The 20,079-nt window shown below is 36.4% G+C and overlaps 1 protein-coding gene across 10 annotated transcripts in view; it reads left to right on the top strand.

Annotated features, from left to right (window-relative positions):
* The window catches only part of SENP6 (SUMO specific peptidase 6), a 115,961-nt gene that overhangs the window by 42,432 nt on the left and 53,450 nt on the right, over nt 1-20,079 (top strand). For 6 of the 10 annotated variants that reach the window (XR_004268024.1, XR_004268023.1, XM_032275481.1 and 3 more), the window contains 2 exons: nt 1,485-1,505; nt 8,428-8,498. Coding sequence is in view for 8 of the 10 variants with exons in the window: in XM_032275481.1 (XP_032131372.1) it covers nt 1,485-1,505; nt 8,428-8,498 (92 nt within the window). In the remaining 2 variants the exon portion in view is untranslated. The remainder of the gene's footprint in view (nt 1-1,484; nt 1,506-8,427; nt 8,499-20,079) is intronic. The other 4 variants (XM_032275476.1, XM_032275478.1, XM_032275480.1 and 1 more) reach the window with 2 other exon arrangements.

Here is a 20,079-nt window from a genome sequence, read left to right as displayed (position 1 = left end):
TTGGCCTCCCAAAGTGCTGGGATTACAGGCTTGAGCCACCGCGCCCGGCCCCTCTCTCTCCTTTTTCTTAATTTGCTACAATAAAATCGATATTTTAGTTGCATACTCCACATGAGAGGAGTATAAGATTAATATGGGAATTTGGGGATTTTGTAAATTATGCTTGGCATACAGTTAGTTCCAAATATTTCATTCCTTTTATAATAAGGAGAAATAATATCAGGATGTGAATCCTGTTTTATTCCAAATTGAGGGTTTATATAATTTCATTCTTGAGTAAATGATGTTAATAGCTTTTTGGAGTTTTATGAACTATGAAAAAGTGTAGAACTTTTTATACGTTGGACTTGTGATAAGAAGACATGATTTTAAGTTATAGGCCTTGTGTCCCAAATCATATACTGTATTTAATCTAAGATATTTGTGCAAAAGTTTCAGCCTTAAAAAATTTTTTTTTCTTACTCAAAAGCAAATAATCATACCCAATATTAGGATCAGTCTGGACCCAATAACATTTTTATAACTTCTAGGAAATGCTGTTGTTTCTTGAAGACTGTTTCGGTAACTACAGTAGTCTCCTTATTTGGGGGTTTGATTTAACCATTCCCTTATTAGTAGATACTGAGATTGTTTCTAAATTTGCTATGATATCATTATTGAATTTTTCAGATATTGAGAATTACATTCAGGCGAGGGAAATACGTACTATTCATACGAGTACAAAGGAGGTACCATGGCATTAAACATGAAAGGACAGGTTAACTCTGGTACTATGTAGCAACACTGTTGGGCATATGATAAAACTAGGTGTAGTATATAAAGCAAAAAACCCATGCCAGATGTGGTGGGCGTGCCTGTAATCCGAACTACTTGGGAGGCTGAGGCAGGAGAACTGCTTGAACCCAGCAGGTGGAGGTTACAGTGAGCTGAGATCGCACCATTGCACTCCAGCCTGGGCAACAGGGCAAGACTCCATCTCAAAACAAAACAAAACAAAAAACTCATGTGCTCACAAAAACATTTGCTTATCTTGTGGCAGCATAATCAGAAAATGTGGTCGACAGCCATTTTGTTTATGAAATGTTTCCACCAGTGCTTCATTTTGCTATATTGGATTCGGTACTATCCTCAGTTTCAGGCACCCATTGGTGGTCTTGGAACGGATCCTTAGAGAATAGCAGGGAATACTGTATTCTAAAATAACATATCTTCAAATATTAGATAAAGCCCTTTCAATAATTTTTTATATTTTTGTGTATTCATCTTTCTTCCTGTTAAATATCTTAAAAAATTGTTTATTTTGTGTATTGACAGAAATTGAAAAAATTTAGACATGATTCAAAACATAGTATATATATAATGTATTTAAAACAAATTGATCACATTATAGTTTTGCCTTAATGACTATACTTAACTACAACTACAGTGATATATCAACAATGAGGTCTTGCCTCTTACTTTTTTTTTCTTTTTCATGTTTTAAGCAGTCTGGACCGAAAAGAAAGGTAAGCTTAATATTGAAGAAATTAGAGCATGGATATAGTGGTAAAATATAAAATTATTTATGTGTTTTAAAAAATATTTGTTGAATTACAGTCCGTAATTAAAGCTTTTTTAATTTTAAATTTTTAGTTGACATGTAACAATTGTGTATATTTATGGGATATAGAGTAATATATCAGTACAGGTTTATGATGTATAATGGTCAGATCAGGGTAATTAGTATGTCTATTACTTCAAACATATATTATTTCTTTGTGTTGTCAGCATTCAGAGTCCCTTCTGGCTTTTTGAAAACATAAAATAAATTATAGTTAACCATATTCACCCTATAGTGCCACAGAACATGAGAACTCATTCTTCTGTCTAGCTGTAATTTTGTATTTGTTAACCCACCTCTCTCCATCCTCCCCTCTCCCACTCTTCCTAGCTGATAGTATCCACTCTTTGTAATAAAAGGAAACTTGTTGACAGTACAACATGATATTTGGCTTATATAGATGGTATTTGAGGCTCATTCTCAATGTACGTTTTTCCATGAATGGTTATATGTTTATGCTAATATGTGACTACTTTCTTTTAAAAATAGAATATTTCAATGCCTTAGTGATAAAATTGCTTTCAGTTACATCATCAAAATCTTTGTCATTGTATTATAATGGTAATACTCTTGTTTTTATGCTTTAATAGACTGGAGGGAAGGGAAATGGATTAGAACACCTTAAGCTTAGAGTTAAATCTTTAAACATCAAATGTATTAACCTCTGACTGAAAAGTTCGTAACAGAATTTTGTGATCAGTCTTCTTGTATCATTACTTACTCTCTTTGTAAGAACACTGGCAGACACATGTTCTTTTAGAAGATATTTGAATGATATAAATGGCATGGAAAAGCATTTAAGAAAAACATTTCTTCGAACATTTCAAAATGAAATGATCGTAATTGTTCTAAAGTGGGTATCCATAAGAGAAGCTTCTCTGGGCTGGGCATGGTGGCTCACGCCTATAATCTTAGCACTTTGGGAGGCCAAAGCAGGAGGATCTCTTGAGCCCAGGAGTCCCAGACCAGTCTGGGCAACATAGTGAAGCCCTGTATTTACAAAAAATAAAATAGGCCAGGCGCAGTGGCTCACGTCTGTAATCCCAGCACTTTGGGAGGCCGAGGCAGGCGGATCACGAGGTCAAGAGATTGAGACCATCCTGGCCGACATAGTGAAACCCCATCTCTACTAAAATATAAAAATTAGCTGGGCGTGGTGATGTGCGTCTGTAGTCCCAGCTACTCAGGAGACTGAGGCAGGAGAATTTCTTGAACCCGGGAGGCGGAGGTTGCAGTGAGCCGAGATTGCACCACTACACTCCAACCTGGTGCCTGGTGACAGATCGAGACTCTGTCTCAAAAAATAAATAAATAAAATAATAATAAATAAATTAAATAAAATAATTGGCCTGGTATAAGGAGTAAGACAGTAAACAAACTGGAAAGTCCAGCTGTTTTAAATTTTCAACCTGTTGATTCAATTAAAATTTAAAAAAAAGAAAACAAAATTCAAATGCCTGAATTTTGACCTTTCTACCATCGGCTGATAGATTGATGTTTTCAATTGCCATGTGATGGCTCTGCATGGGCGTGGTGGTTGGTGCTTCAGTTTTGACAGCATTACCATCCTTGGTGATGACATGGACAGCAGTGTTTCCATAATTGTTTGAAATGGTAAATATGTTTATATATATATACATACTGCCTTTTAGGCATATGCTTTTATTCATTCCAAGTATTTATTGAACTTACTGTTACAGGCATAAGGATACAGTGATGAACAAAATAGACAAGATCCGTATAGTCCTGTAGGGACAAAGACTAATACTGAACAAGTAAAATATGAAATAATTTCTATGTAGAGAAGTATAGAGTTGGGTGATGAGAGAGACTGACAGTATGATTTCTTTAGATTGCATATTCAGGGAAACTCTTTACTATCAAGGTAACATTTAACCAAAGACTAAAAGGGGAATTGGCAGTGCCACGATCGTAAGAATAGCTTTTTCAGACAGGTAAGAGGTTATGTTAAGTTACTAATGCAGGAATGAGTTTGGCATGTCGAAGAACAGAAGAAAGGGGCCACTGAGGCTGGAGCTTAGAGAGCATAGGAGACAATGTTTGGAGAGATTGCCTGGGACCCTAGGTCATAAAAGGCTTTGTAAGGTGATATGAAGCTTTTGGATTTTATATTAATGCAATAGAAGCTTTCAGAGCATTTAAGGTAGGGAAGTATTATTAACTGTTAAGTATTTGAGATTTTTAAACACAGTCTTTTACGTATAATTTATAATTTGGCACAAACAGAAGTTTTAAATCAGTGGCAATTCAATTAAGGCTGAGCAGGTTCCTCTGTAAATAGAGGTATATTACAAAGGAAAGTCAGTAATAGTCTACAAGTACTTAAAACTATCTCAGCAAGGTCTAGGAGTTGGGGAGGTAGAAAGGCAGAAGGAAAAGCAATCTTTTTGGCAGGGTAGGGAATTAGGAGGGTTAAGGTGGAAAAATAAAAGGATTTTAAAAGTCTCATCCCATTAGGGATATAATAGAATTTGCTTGAGGAAATAATTTGAATCTTAATAAGTGTAATAAGTGTTGAGAGGGAAGGTATCTACATTCATTTGTTAAATTCAGTAAGGAAGAGAAAGAGTATGTTGTGCAAAAAATATTATATGAAAATAGGAGAAAAGAGAAAACAAAATGAAATAAATAAAAATATCAAAAGTAATAGAGTAAGATGAAAACAAAACATGAAGTCTGTCAGCAGTTATAATAACTATATTCAGTATTTTTAATAAAAGACATACTGATTCGATTAAACCCAGCTATACTTGCATCATACTAAAATAACCAATGTGAAAGTAAGTTTAGAGGTACGAAACAAAAAGAAATCATGAGTGGAATTTTAATAACAAGGGAGTTGGAGTTAAGGATTAAAAGTACTAGACAGGATAAAGGAGCACATTTTGTAATAGGCACAGTTTATAGGAACATAAGTAAATAAATGTAAAGCCTCCACTAAAATAGTTAAAATTCAACATGGTGAAACCCCACCTCTACCAACAATACAAAAACTAGCCAGCTGTGGTGGCGTGTGCCTGCAATCCCAGCTACATGGGAGGTTGAGGCACGAGAATTTCTTCAACTTGGGAGGTGGAGGTTGCAGTGAGCCAAGATTGTGTCACTGCACTCTAGCCTGGGTGACAGAGCGAGACTCTGTCTCGAAAAAAAAAAAAAAAAGTGAGAGATTTTAATACATCTTGAAAATTAAACTGGTTTATCAGTTAAATAATAATAGATTTTAACTGTAAAATAAATAAGACTTGATTCATTTTCATAGAAATTTAAATATTCTACCATCTTTAATAATGGAAAGATTAATAAAAAGAGCTATTATTAAAGCAAGTCAAACAATAACAGAAAGACAAATGATGTCCAGATCCTGGTTTTTAAATACCACTCTCCAGTAAAAGGAATAGAGAAATGGCTGATTCTGGGGTTGTGGTAGGTAAAACACGGAATGAGTGTGGTTCAAGATACCTAGAAAATGCTCAAAAAATTAGGAGTGCCCACTTCACATTCTCCTGTATTAAAATTGGAACAGTAGAGAGATTATTAGTATGGATGACACATAAATTAGTAAAGCATTTCATATTTTTGTAAATTGTGTATGTATATTTTATCCCAGCAAACAAAACAAAACAAAACACCAAAAGGATACAGTTACATCAAAGGGAAACAAGCCAACTGAAAGACCTCTCAAATACCCAAAGTGTTAACAGTTGGATAACTTAGACCGAGGGATGTTCTGTAAAATATCTGACGAGTTCTCTTCTAAATACTGAAAGACACAGACAGGAGACTAAGGAGACATGATAACAATGCATTTTATTCTAGATTGGATCCTGGAACAAAAATGGGGTATTAGTAAATAGCTGGTAAATTTTTTTCTTTTTCTTTGAGACAGAATCTGACTCTGTCACCCCGGCTAGAGGGCAGTGGTGCAGTCTTGGCTCACTGCAACCTCTGCCTCCCAGATTCAAGCGACTCTTGTGCCTCAGCCTCCCAAGCAGCTGGGATTACAGGCACACACTACCATGCCCTGCTGATTTTTGTATTTTTAGTAGAGATGGTGTCTCATCATGCTGGCCAATCTGGCCTCAAACTCCTGGCCTCAAGTGATTTGCTGGCCTTGGCTTCCCACAATGCTGGAATTACAGGCACGAACCACCTTGCCCAGGCAGTAAATTTCTAAGGCTGGACTTTAGTTCATAAGTGTACCACTGTTGGTTTCTTTTTTGACACACGTGATGACAGTATTAAGGTGTTAACATTAGGGTGAGAGATATAAGGGCATTCTGAATTGTGTTGGCAACTTTTCTGCAAATCTAAAATTATTTCAAACTTACTTTACTAAAAAACAGACTTTCACAGCTGAGGCTTATCTAACTTTTGATGAACAGAGCATTCTGATGTCATTTAAACAATTCAGGGTAGAGAAGTAAATGCTCTCTAGTTCATTTTAAACAGCTTGTAGAAATCTTTGTTTATAAAATGGGACCTCTAAAACTATACAAACACAAACCTTAAGAAACAAAAGTTCTACCCACCTACACAGGAGATATCAGATGACAGTAGAGCATCTCTGCCTCTAGTTGGTTAGGGGTAGAAAAGAAATAGCCAAACATTAAATCCTAGGCTTGATCTTCATATGAGTTTAGATTTTGAAATTTATACCTGCAAGAGTGATGGAATCCTCAAATTAAGAAATATATGTAAATGATGGCCGGGTGCGGTGACTTATGCTTGTAATCCCAGCACTTTGGGAGGCTGAGGCAGGCAGATCACTCAAGGCCAGGATTTCAAGGCCAGCCTGGCTAACATGGTGAAACACCATCTCTACTAAAAATACAAAAATTAGCCTTGTGTAGTGGTGCACACATGTAATCCCAGTTACTTGGGAGGCTGAGGCATGAGAATTGCCTGAACCCGGGAGGCAGAGGTTGCAGTCAGCTGAAATTGGACCACTGTACTCTAGCCTGGGCAACAGAGCAGGACTCTGTCTCCAAAAAAAGAAGAAAGAAAGAAATCAATGTAAATTTTGATTTTAGGTCATCTAGCAAAAAGTTTTTAAAACTGAATTTTGGAGAAAATAAGTATATGGCTAGGTAGTTAATTTTATCAAACACATTTTTATCTTGAAATTTTTATGTTGTATTTAAGATATTCTTCTATTTCTTCAATTTATTATTATTTTTTAAAACAAAGCTTTAAATTGCCCTACTTTTATAGGAAAAAAATGTAGCAAATATTGAAAACAGATTGGCCATAAATTATAGAAATATAGGGAAGTATACACAATAGTTTAATATTACATTACAATCCATGATAAGATTATGGCTATTATATGATGTATTCAACATGTTGTTCCTCATTAGCAATGCACGGTTTAATACACGGGTTCATATTGCAAGAACACTGCATTAATATAACAGTTTCATCAATCTCTATACATGCATGTATGATTTACAGTCTCAGATGATATATGTCGGTTGTTTTTTTACTAAATCTAGATAAACCTGGATTTGGAAATAAGACTATATTATATTCTCTTTCGTGTGAAAGTGTATGGAACTTGAAAATATGCATTTTATTTTAATTGCAAGTTAGGAACTGACAACCTGCCTTCTTTCTATAAGACTGTTACTACTTCATCTCAGGCAGATTCTCATTTTCATAATGTATATCTTCACACATTTCAAATATTTCAGGGTGGAAATTGCCCGTTTGTACCAGATATTGCTCTGTTCAGTATTGGTGCAATTTGCTAGGATTCAGATTCTGGCATTGCTATTTAATAACTGTGTGACCATGGACAAGTTAATTAACCTCACTGCACTTCAATTTTTTCATTTATAAAGCATCAATAATAATATATGCCTTATAAGGTTATTGTGATGATTAAAGGAATTAATAGATACAAAGCACGTCAAACAGTACGTGGCCCATGATGCTATTTTCTAACTGCATTATAAGTGCACTACTATCTCCACCCATACTATTTTTTATTTTGTTTTTTTCATATTTTGTTTTCATTTCAAGTACTTTGACTTTTGTAGTATAAGACTATGAAATTCTTGCAAGAATAGGTCTTTGGAATTTTTGTTTGAGTAAAATGATTTTAATGAAATGAAAGCTATGATTTAAATTTACTAGATACTAGTATATATAGAATTAATAAATAGCCTCTTATTTTTATGTGGTTTATTACAGTAGAAAAGTAGCTATTGTAAAGTGGTCTATTGCACTTTTTGCAGTTCCCCTTTTATAATGCTTTAATCCTACAATTAGCTATAAGATTTTTGCTTTTTTTCCCCCAAAATTAGTGTTCATTTGGCATTAAATAGATACAGTATTTGGATGTAGTATTTAGATACAGTACTTGCTTAATAAGGATTATGTTTAAAATCCTTGAAATTGTATGTATTTGAAGTTTAACAGAGGAATTTAATACTTTAAAACAAGTGTTCTTATAGCCCCTACATAATGTAGTCATACTACAAGACTAAAATACTGTTCCATGATTGCTGGTCTTGTACATGATGTTTTTTGTTCTGATGTTGGAATTCTTCTCAAGACAATCTCATTCAGCATTTATTCCTTTATTTATTAATTAGCTTTTAAACAACTAAAATACATTTACAGTAAAATTTTGCAAATTGAGTTTCATTTATTGTTATAGTTTTATTATTTTGTAGTATCACTTTTTATATGGCAAAGAAGCTATGATTTGCTCCTAATAAGCTTATTGTAAGTATGCCGTTAACTTTTTCATTTTGAAAACTATATTTCCTATTAGAATAAAATTATATAAATTTCTTTTTTAGGAAAGAATACCCACCTCATGTCCAAAAAGTTGAAATTAATCCTATAAGGTTAAGTCGGCCCCAAGGTGTTGGTAAGTATGCAGTTTTTTTATGCCTGTGAAGGATTTTGAATTACTGTATGAAAAGTACAATAGAGATATGATGCTGGCTTTAGAATATTCCCAGATATAATAGATATATATAAAGAAAACCATTTTTGTAACTGATTTGAGAATTTCTTCAGTGGTAACCTGATAGCTGGAATGGTTGCATAGTTAGGTGATTACAGTTTGAAATCTTTTGATTATTTTAGTATTTTTTTACAAATGCAAATAGTAACTGTAGTTGACCTATAGCTTTGAAATTGAGTTTTATTGACCTATGTTATGATGTTGTATTATATAATTGTGTTTTATGGGTTTTGCTCCTAAAATTTAGAATACATTAGGGAACCACTCAATTAAAAAGAAACCACACTTGCTACTGGAAAATCATTGTGACTAGAAATTTATATTCATATTGTGGTATTTTTCAACATACTGGTATTAATCCAAAAAATAAAATAAGGGGATATAACATTTAAAAAATATATATTATCATAAAATCAGTTTTCATTATCTAGAATAATGATTTTTAATGTGTGCCTGTCTTGTTTTTCTGAGGTCGTTGCTTGTTTAAATAACTTTGGTGGCTCTTAGTTCCAAAATAGAATAATTTTAAAAAGCTTGGTTTTTCTGATAGCTGAGTGTGCTTTTAAAAACCACCCACAGTTTTTTTTTTTATCTACTTTGGGCGAAAATCTTTTGTGCATGTTTTGAACATTACTCTTGTTTTATAAAGAGAATATTCTAAACTTCATCCTTTTGTAATAATGTGCAGTCATTATAGATGTAAATTATTATAATTTACATACTAAGATTTTTACTCTAAGTTTATTAAGTTTAATAATAGCGACTACCCTCTTCAGCATTCATTCTGTTATACCTTAAATCTTTTTTTAATTTTATTTTTATTATTATTTTTTTCCATTTTATTGCATTTTAGGTTTTGGGGTACATGTGAAGAACATGCAAGATTGTTACATAGGTACACACGTGGCAGTGTGATTTGCTGCCTTCCTCCCCATCACCTACATCTGGCATCTCTCCTCTTGCTATCTCTCCCCAACTCGCCACCCCCCACCGTCCCTCCCCTATTTCTCCCCAACTGACACCAGTGTGTAGTACTCCCCTCCCTGTGTCCATGTGTTCTCATTGTTCAACACCCGCCTATGAGTGAGAACATGCGGTGTTTGACCTTCTGCCCTTCTGTCAGTTTGCTGAGAATGATGGTTTCCAGGTTCATCCATGTCCCTACAAAGGACCCAAACTCGTCGTTTTTGATGGCTGCATAATATTCCATGGTGTATATGTGCCACATTTGCCCTGTCCAGTCCATCATCGATGGGCATTTGGGTTGGTTCCAGGTCTTTGCTATTGTAAACAGTGCTGCAGTGAACATTCGTGTGCACGTGTCCTTATAGTAGAACGATTTATAATCCTTTGGATATATACCCAGTAATGGGATTGCTGGGTCAAATGGAATTTCTATTTCTAGGTCCTTGAGGAATCGCCACACTGTCTTCCACAATGGTTGAACTAATTTACACTCCCACCAACAGTGTAAAAGAGTTCCTATTTCTAGGTCCTTGAGGAATCGCCACACTGTCTTCCACAATGGTTGAACTAATTTACACTCCCACCAACAGTGTAAAAGTGTTCCTATTTCTCCACATTCTCTCCAGCATCTGTTGTCTCCAGATTTTTTAATGATCGCCATTCTAACTGGCATGAGATGGTATCTCAATGTAGTTTTGATTTGCATTTCTCTGATGACCAGTGATGATGAGCATTTTTTCATATGTTTGTTGGCCTTGTGTATGTCTTCTTTTCTAAAGTATCTGTTCATATCCTTTGCCAACTTTTGAATGGGCTTGTTTGTTTTTTTCTTGTAAATCTGTTTTAGTTCTTTATAAATTCTGGATATCAGCCCTTTGTCAGATGGGTAAACTGCAAAATTTTTTTCCCATTCTGTTGGTTGCTGATTCACTCTAATGACTGTTTCTTTTGTTGTGCAGAAGCTGTGGAGTTTGATTAGGTCCCATTTGTCTATTTTGGCTTTTGTTGTCAATGCTTTTGGTGTTTTGGTCATGAAGTCTTTGCCTACACCTATGACCTGAATGGTTTTGCCTAGATTTTCTTCCAGGGTTTTTATGGTATTAGGTCTTATTTTTAAGTCTTTAATCCATCTGGAGTTAATTTTAGTGTAAGGTGTCAGGAAGGGGTCCAGCTTCTGCTTTCTGCACATGGCTAGCCAGTTTTCCCAACACCATTTATTAAACAGGGAGTCCTTTCCCCATTGCTTGTTTTTGTCTGATTTGTCAAAGATCAGGTGGTTGTAGATAGGTTGTGTTGCCTCCGAGACCTCTGTTCTGTTCCATTGGTTTATATCTCTGTTTTGGTACCAGTACCATGCTGTTTTGATTACTGTAGCCTTGTAGTATAGTTTGAAGTCCAGTAGTGTGATGCCCCCCGCTTTGTTCTTTTTGCTTAGAATTGACTTGGCTATGCGGGCTCTCTTTTGGTTCCATATGAAGTTTAAGGTGGTTTTTTCCAGTTCTGTGAAGAAGGTCATTGATAGCTTGATGGGGATAGCATGGAATCTGTAAATTACTTTGGGCAGTATGGCCATTTTCACGATACTGATTCTTCCCAACCATGAACATGGAACGTTTCTCCATCTGTTTGTGTCCTCTCTTATTTCGTTGAGCAGTGGCTTGTAGTTCTCCTTGAAGAAGTCCTTTATGTTCCTTGTTAGTTGTATTCCTAGGTATTTTATTCTCTTTGTGGCAATTGTGAATGGAAGTTCGTTCTTGTCTGTTATTGGTGTATAGGAATGCATGTGATTTTTGCACATTGATTTTGTATCCTGAGACTTTGCTGAAGTTGCTTATCAGTTTCAGGAGATTTTGGGCTGAGACGATGGGGTCTTCTAGATATACAATCATGTCGTCTGCAAATAGAGACAATTTGACTTCCTCCTTTCCTATTTGAATACCCTTTATTTCTTTTTCTTGCCTGATTGCTCTGGCTAGAACTTCTAGTACTATATTTTAATAGGAGTGGTGAGAGAGGCATCCTTGTCTAGTGCCACATTTCAAGGGGAATGCTTCCAGTTTTTGCCCAGTCAGTATGATATTGGCTGTTGATTTGTCGTAAATAGCTTTTATTATTTTGAGATATGTACCGTCAATAGCTAGCTTATTGAGGGTTTTTAGCATAAAGGGCTGTATACCTTAAATCTTTATTGAGTTATTAATCAACTATGTGCTGAGTCCAGTGCTTTACATTCATTATTTGCTTTTATCCTAGCTTTGTGTTCAAGAACTCTATAAGCTAAATTCAGCTCTTACCTGCATTTTTGTATAGTGGAGGAAACCGAGACACAGAAGGATTATATAACTTCCTCAGAAAGGTAGAGCTAGTAAATGACAGAGCTGTATTGGAAATCATGCCTGTTTGATGCCAAATCCCGTGTTCCTAAATACTGTAGTTTACTATATTCTTGCTGTGTCACAAAGAAGGCTACTTCTATTCCTCAAAACTGTATTAAGATGTATTACCATTTTTATTTTAACAAATGCATTTCTGGGCAGGCGCAGTGGCTTATACTTGTAATCCCAGCATTTTTAAGATGCAGAGGCAGGCAATCACCTGAGATTAGGAGTTCAAGACCAGCCTGGCTAACATGGCAAAATCCCATCTCTACTGAAAAATAAAAATAAAAAAATTAGCTGAGTGTGGTGGTGCATACCTGTATTCTTAGCTACTCTGAAGGCTGGGACACAAGAATCATTTCAACCTAGGAGTCAGAGGTTGCAGTGAGCTGAGATCGTGCCACTGCATTCCAGCTTGGGTGACAGAGCGAGACTTGGTCTCAAAAAAAAAAAAAGGTCGTTTAAAATACGTTAAGTGATTTGGTCCACTAATAATGGTTTTAGGTGCCAATGAGCCAGGCTTGTTACAAATAATTTTTAAAGCTTATTCAGCAGCATTCATTAAGTGTATAAGCATACTCAGATTAAAAGCAAAAAGTGCATGCTTATTTACCTTTTTTTTTTTGAGGTAGTGTCTTGCTCTGTTGCCCAGGTTGGACTGCACTGGCCTGATCTTGGCTCACTGCAACCTCCGACTCCCAGGTTCAAGCTGTTCTCCTACCTCAGCCTCCAGAGTAGCTGGGATTACAAGTGCCCACCACCATGCCTGGCTAATTTTTGTATTTTTAGTAGAAACGAGGTTTCACCATGTTAGTCAGCCTGGTCTCTAACTCTTGACCTTGTGATCACCTGCCTTGGCCTCCCAAAGTGCTGGGATTACAGGCATGAGCCACTGGTCACCCTGCCTACTGTTCTTGTAACTTGTTATTTTGAAATAATTTTAGACTTAGAGAAAATTTGCAAAATTAATACAGAGACACACGTTTATTTTTTCAGACAGCTTCCATTAATGTTAGTGTTTTATAATCCTAGCACACTTATCAAAACTAAGAAATTGGCATGAGTGTAAGATTCTTAACTGAGCTGTGAAACTTACTCACATTTCACCAGCTTTTCACTGATATTCTTTTTCTGTTCCAGGATTCAGTCTGTGATCCCACATGGCATTTGTCATGTTTTCTTAGTTTCCTTGATGATTTTGAAGGCTAGTCAGTTGCTTTGTATAATGCCTTTCAATTTGGTGGTCATGTCTTAGGATTAGATTAAGGCTTTGCATTTGGGACAAGACTTCCTTAGAAGTGATGTTGTGGCCTTCTCAGTGCATCATTTCAGGGGTTACATGATGTTGATTATGTCTTAGGATTGATAGTGTTAACCATGATCATTTAGTTAAGATAGTCTCTACTAGGTTTCTTCACTGTAAAATGACTATTTTTCCCTTGGTATGTAATAAAGATTTTAGAAGAGATACACTCTGAAACTGCACATATCCTGTTTTTCTTCAAACTTTCACATTTCTTGTACATTTATTGATTTGAAGTCTTCTGCAGGGAAGATCTGTACCTTCCTGATATATTTATTTATAATTATTAATTATCTATGTCTGTGGACTCATTGTTAATAAATGAGGTTCTTATGAGTAATACTCAAACTCTAGGAGAGGAGTTTTGATATATTTAACTTGTAAACTTTGTTTTCAGCTTCTGTCATGTTAGGTAGGTACATGTATGCTTGGGTATAGGATAAATAGCAATGCTATAATAATATTGTATATATTGTATGAAGACTGCATTTTATTTCAGGATTTCCTTTGGAGATAATTTTTAAAACATTAAGATTTCAAACCCCAGGATCTCTAATTATTTGCATAGCACCTAGCATAATTTTCTCTAAATGATATAATGGTCTTACTATAGTTAACACTCAAGGTGATTTTCTTTGTTTTTTCTTTTTGCCTTCTTTATTTTGAATTTGAGGCACTTGGTATGATTTTTTATAAGTTATAGGCACATATCAATACTAGCATTGATAAGCAGTTCTTTACTATAAAAGTTTGTAAACCATTAAGTGTAATTTTTGGTCAGACCACATGTCATGTTGCTTTAAAAATTTTTTCTAAACATACAGAATAACAACTATTAATATCTCATTTTCTCCCTACTTATTCTCTCGTTTTTTAAACTCTCTTTTTTCTTTTCAGCCTGTTTTTTGTACCTTTGTTAGAGAAAACAGACATATACTGTCACTGAGTGTACATTTAATTATATTCTTCATGTAATTACATTATGTGAATACAACTCAATCACCTAATTTAATGTTACTTAACACACATGTTAACTTTTGCATTTTGTTCGTTTGTTTTTGAGAAAGGGTCTTGCTGTGTCACCCAGGCTGGAGTGTAGTGACATGATTATGGCTCACTGCAGCCTTGACCTCCTAGGCTTACATGATTCTCCCACCTCTGCCCCCAAGTAGCTGGGACTACAGGCGCATGCTGCCACATCCGGCTAATTTTTTATAGAGATGGGATTTCACCATGTTGTCTAGGCTGCCGTCAAACTTCTGGGCTCAAGTAATCTGCCTGCCTCAGCCCCCCAAACTGCTGGGATTACAGGTGTGAGCCACTGCGCTGGCCACATGTTAACTTTCAACCAATCAGGATAGCTGCTGTTAACATTTTTTTTTTTTTTTTTTTTTTTTTTTTTGAGACGGAGTTTCACTCATGTTACCCAGGCTGGAGTGCAATGGCGTGATCTCGGCTCACCGCAACCTCCGCCTCCTGGGTTCAGGCAATTCTCCTGCCTCAGCCTCCTGAGTAGCTGGGATTACAGGCACGCACCACCATGCCCAGCTAATTTTTTTGTATTTTTAGTAGAGACGGGGTTTCACCATGTTGACCAGGATGGTCTCGATCTCTTGACCTGCTGTTAACATTTTAATATAATTTTCTAGACCCTTTCTATGCACATATACCCATTTTTTTAATTGATACACAATATTCATACTGTGTGTACTGTTCTGTAACTTGCTTTTTGACTTTATGATATCTAGTTTTTACACTCCCATTAAAAGATGGCAAACATAGAACCAGCATTAAGAACACAATTAAAGCATTAATTTAAAAATCAAAAGCATCAGTTATGGTGGCTCACACTATAATCTCAGCATTTTGGGAGGCCATGGGAGCAGGATTGCTTGAGCCCAGGGGTTTAAGACAAGCCTGGGCAACATGGCAAAACCCCAACTCTCGAAAAAATACAAAAATCAGCCAGGTATAGTGGTGCATGCCTGTGGTCCCAGTTGCTTGGAGTGGAGTATCAGTCTCAGCTGACTGGACTGAGGCTGGAGGATTACATGAGTCCAGGAGGTTGAGGTTGCAGTGAGCCACGATTGCGTCACTGTACTCCAACCTGGGCAACAGAGTGAGACCATATCTCAAAAAATTAAAAATAAAAAGGATTCTTAAATTTATGGAGGACTTCCTTACAAATTTCCAAGTTTCTATAATCATTTTTTAATAAATGTGCTGTGGCCCGCTATATTTATGTGGCATAATTTAAGTTGTTTTCAATGTTTTGACATTTAAAATAGTATTATCATACTGGTACACTACATGCATTTTATATATTTGACCTATTTCTTTAGATCATATCCCTAGTAGAAATAAAATTTCAGGGACAAATGAGATACACATTTTTAAGACTTGATACATTAATGCCAAAATGCCTTGTGTGGCCAGGCACAGTAGCTCACACCTGTAATCCTAGCACTTTGGGAGGCTGAGGCAGTAGGATCACTTCAGGTTGGAGTTTGCTAGCCTGGCCAACGTGGTGAAACCCCATCTCTACTAAAAATACAAAAACTTAGCCAAGCGTCAGGAGAATCACTTCAACCTGTGAGGCAGAGGTTGCAGTGAGCTGAGATCATGCCACTTTATGCCATCTTGGGCGCCAGAGTGAGATTCCATCTCAAATAAAAAAAAAAAAAACCTCATGTAAAGGTGGTTAGCTCCCAACACAGTGTTATTTGAGCCAGCCTGTTTTCTCCTGTTTTTCAGCAACATTAGATTATTATCATTCTTTTAGTCTTTGCCAATCTGATCAAAATGTTTTTCTTATATTTTCTTCATAACTGGTGAGATATCTTACAGGTTTAATGACCATTTGAATTTCTTTTATTTATAGCCACCCATTTATTTATGTATCCTTTGCCTATTTATTGCTTATTTAGCAACTGTTTGTTATCTCTGATGTAGATGTCTTTGCATTTTTTGGTTTTTCTTTTACTTTTTTCTAATGTGGTCAAATAGTATATTGTAGTTCAGTCTTGTTAAAGTTGGGTTTCTTTAGTGTCGTGTTTAGTTAAGCTTTTCATACCCTGGAATTTGAATAGTATTCACCTTTATTTTCCAAAAGTCCCTGTAAATTTATTTTTATGTGTTTACATGTTTTTACATGTAAATCATTTTTATTTAACAGCAGTCTTTTATTTATTAACCTTGTTTTCCCTCAGTGCATTTGGATGAATGTTCAGGAATGCCTACTGAAGTGTTTAATAAATTGCTGTAGGAATCAGTTTCAACTGTATTTTTTCTCATGTTTTTGGAATGTTGTGTGTGGTTTTTTTTAACCAGTTTTGCAAATACATTTGTAAGTTTTCCATTGATATCTTAAAGTTGGTATGATTATTAATTCAAGCTTGCCTCGTGCCCCTATTAAATGACAGTGTCTGTTCTTGGGAAACTCAAGGGCTAGAGAGACTACAGACTTGAAAACATACTGTTGTAGAGTCAGAAAGTAGTATGTAAAAGCCAATTTAAACTGTGGTATTATAAAGGAATGGTCACTGCCCTTTTCTGGAGGATTAATTACATCTTCACACATAAAGATAAGGCCAAACATGGTGGCTCACACCTGTAATCCCAGCACTTTACGAGGCTAGGGTGGGAGGATCTCTTGAGGCCAGGCATTCAAGACCAGACTGGCCAGCATAGTGAGACCTTGTCTCTATAAAATATAAAAAATTAGCCAGGCATGGTTATGAACGCCTATAGTCCCAGCTACTCAAGAGGCTGAGGTTGGGGGATCACTTGAGCCTGGCAGGTCAAGGCTGCATTGAGCAGCCCAGGTTGAGGCTGCAGTGAGCCCAAGTTGAGGCTGCAGTGCATTATGATCATGCCCTTGCACTCTAGCGTGGGCTATAGAGTGAGACCCTGTCTCTAAAAACAGAATGTAAGTAAAGCTGGGTTTTGAATAATTGGGAGTTTGACATACCAAGTAGAGGAGAAAGAGCTTTGTACCTAGTGAGAATGGAATGCAAAGGCACAACAGGTGAATGTCTCATCTTATTTGAATAAGTAATGTATCTAAAGTTGGAGAATAGCTAGAGGATGGCCAGAGTTGAAGCCATAGAAGTAGGTAGAGGTAGATCGTCATGCTCTAAAGAGTTTTTACAAAATCCTGTAGGCCAAAAGTGATTTTTAAAGCCAGAAGTGATTTTTAAAGAAGATGATGAGAAGGTGATGGATCCATGACTTTAATTTTATTTTACATTGAAAATCAGTCAGTAGCAGCTACATAATGGAGAAAATCATTTTCCTAGTTTGTCTTTATGTTTTGAAAGATGATAAAAAATAATGTGAAAGCAAATATATAACCATTATAAAGATAACAGTTTGTATTCGTTTTTTTTTTTTGGAGGCAGAGTCTTGCTCTGCCACCCAGGCTGGAGTACAATGGCATATTTTCCTGCCTTAGGCCTCCTGAGTAGCTGGGACTACAGATGCACACCACTATGCCTGGCTAATTTTTGTATTATTAGTAGAGACAGGGTTTCACCATATTAACCAGACTAGTCTTAAACTCCTGACCTCATGATCCACCGCCTCAATCTCCCAAAGTGCTGGGATTACATGCTTGAGCCACCATTCCTGGCCACAGTTTGTATTCTATCACTGTCCTCTGGATGCTTGTTTTTCAGCATATTAGTAGTATCACAGTTAAAGTCTCAAACAAGAAAGTTAAGCCTCTTTCTTAACCTGCTTCTCCCACAACTTCTATTATGAAAATGTTTATGCAGAAAAGTTGAAACTTCTACAGCGAACACGCATATATCTATCACATAGATTCTACAATTAACACTTTTCTATTCTTGTTTTATCACATGTTCGTCTAGTCTTCCCTTTATACGTTAATTCATCTTTTTTTTTTTTTTTTTTTTTTTTTGGATGCATTTTCAGGTGGATTGCAGACATCTGTTATACTTCTAAATACTTCAGTGGGCATATTATTAACTAGAGTTCAATATTTGTTTACAGTGTTTTTTTCTTTTGAGAGCTTGTTTGGAGGTTCTAGCAGAGGAGCATAGCTACTCATCTACTCTTGGCCCAAGACCAGTCCTCCTCTATCTGGGATGGTTGTCCTCTTCAACCTAGCACACAACTTCGGGAGGGACACACATGGAGCAGTGAGGGAGGAAGTGGACAACCACCTGGCCAGCCAGATCAGCCGAATCAACCCTGGCAATCAATAGGGTGACAGATGTCACAGCCAGATCACCCTCACATCCTTTTGTGTTGTTGTTTGTTTGAGATGGATTCTCGTTTTGTCGCCCAGGCTGGAGTGCAGTGCTGCGATCTCGGCTCACCGCAACCTCTGCTCCCTGGTTCAAGCGATTCTCCTGCCTCAGCCTCTGGAGTAACTGGGACTACAGGCTTGTGCCACCACTCCCAGCTAATTTTTGTATTTTTAGTAGAGACAGGGTTTCACCATATTAGCCAGGCTGGTCTCAAAAGCCTGATCTCGTGATCCACCTGCCTCGGCCTCTCAAAGTACTGGGATTACAGGTGTGAGCTACCGTGCCCAGCCATATCCTTTCTTTTGAAATAAAATTTACTACAATGAAATACATACATCTTAAGTATATAGTTCAATAACATTTAAAAAGCACATATCCCTTTCTAACCAAAGCCCCCGTGAAGACATAGTACAAATAGTATTGTCACCTTAGAAAGTTCCCTCATGTTTTTTCAGTTAGTCTCTACCCCTTCCTTCTCATATGTAACCACTGTTGCGATTTTTCCTAACATAGATTAATTTTACCTGTTCTGGGACTTCATGTAAATGGAGTGATACACTATGTACTCTTATGTGAGGCTTCTTTCATTCAGGATCACTTTTTTGAGATTCATCCATACTATTTCTTGCATCAATAGTTTGTTTCTGTTTAACATTGCATTGTGTGGGAATATCGAGTTATTTGTCAGTTTTCCTGATGTGGACACCTGGGTTGTTTCCAGTTTTTGTTTATGAGGAATAAAGCTGCTATGAACATTCTTTTTACGGAGGATCTTTTTTTTTAACTTGATTTTTTAAAATGTGTTCTATTTATATCCAACTTGTATATAGATAACTGTTACCCAGCAGCATCTTCCATAGTCTCCTCTTTTGTGTATAGCTGGAAATAGCATAGTGTATTTAAAAAGACATTGAGTTAGTCTAGGCGTGGTGGCTCATCACGACTGTAATCCCAGCACTTTGGGAAGCCAATGTGGGTGGATCACCTGAAGTTCGAGACCAGCTGGCCAGTGTGGCGAAACCCCGTCTCTACTTAAAATACAAAAATTTGCCAGGCGTGGCCATGCATACCTGTAATACTAGCTACTCAGGAGTCTGAGATGGGAGAATCACTTGAACCCAAGAGACTGAGGTTGTAGTGAGCCAGGTTGCGCCACTGCACTCTAGCCTGGGCAACATAGTGAGACTCTATCTCAAAACAGAACAAAACAAAACGAAAAGACATTGAGCTAGAAAATCTAGCAGGGAGTATCCTAATCTTCATATTCCTACTGTAGGGTCTTTGGTAAATACTCTTTATTCTTTTTTTCATTCCTGTAAGAGGGATTCAGTATAATGTCACATCAGTTTCATCTTAAATACCTTTCTGGAGTAATCTCTTGAGGATTTGAAGCTATATCAGTACTAGCAAAAATCACTTCTGTGATCAGTTAGCTAGTAAAACTTCCATGGAGCACTTATTAGGTATTTGCCATCCTTGAACCAGTCCAGTCTTAAGCTTTTTGCCGTTTTATGTTTCTGCTGTAATTTGAGACTAGTTCATTTTTACTTGAGTTACCAAAT

Source organism: Sapajus apella, unplaced genomic scaffold (genome assembly GCF_009761245.1).
Source record: "Sapajus apella isolate SASKATOON/1434 unplaced genomic scaffold, GSC_monkey_1.0 scaffold6, whole genome shotgun sequence".
Lineage (NCBI taxonomy): Eukaryota > Metazoa > Chordata > Mammalia > Primates > Cebidae > Sapajus > Sapajus apella.
The sequence above is the reverse complement of the archived record's forward strand: the minus strand, read 5'-3'. Positions and strand labels throughout refer to the sequence as shown.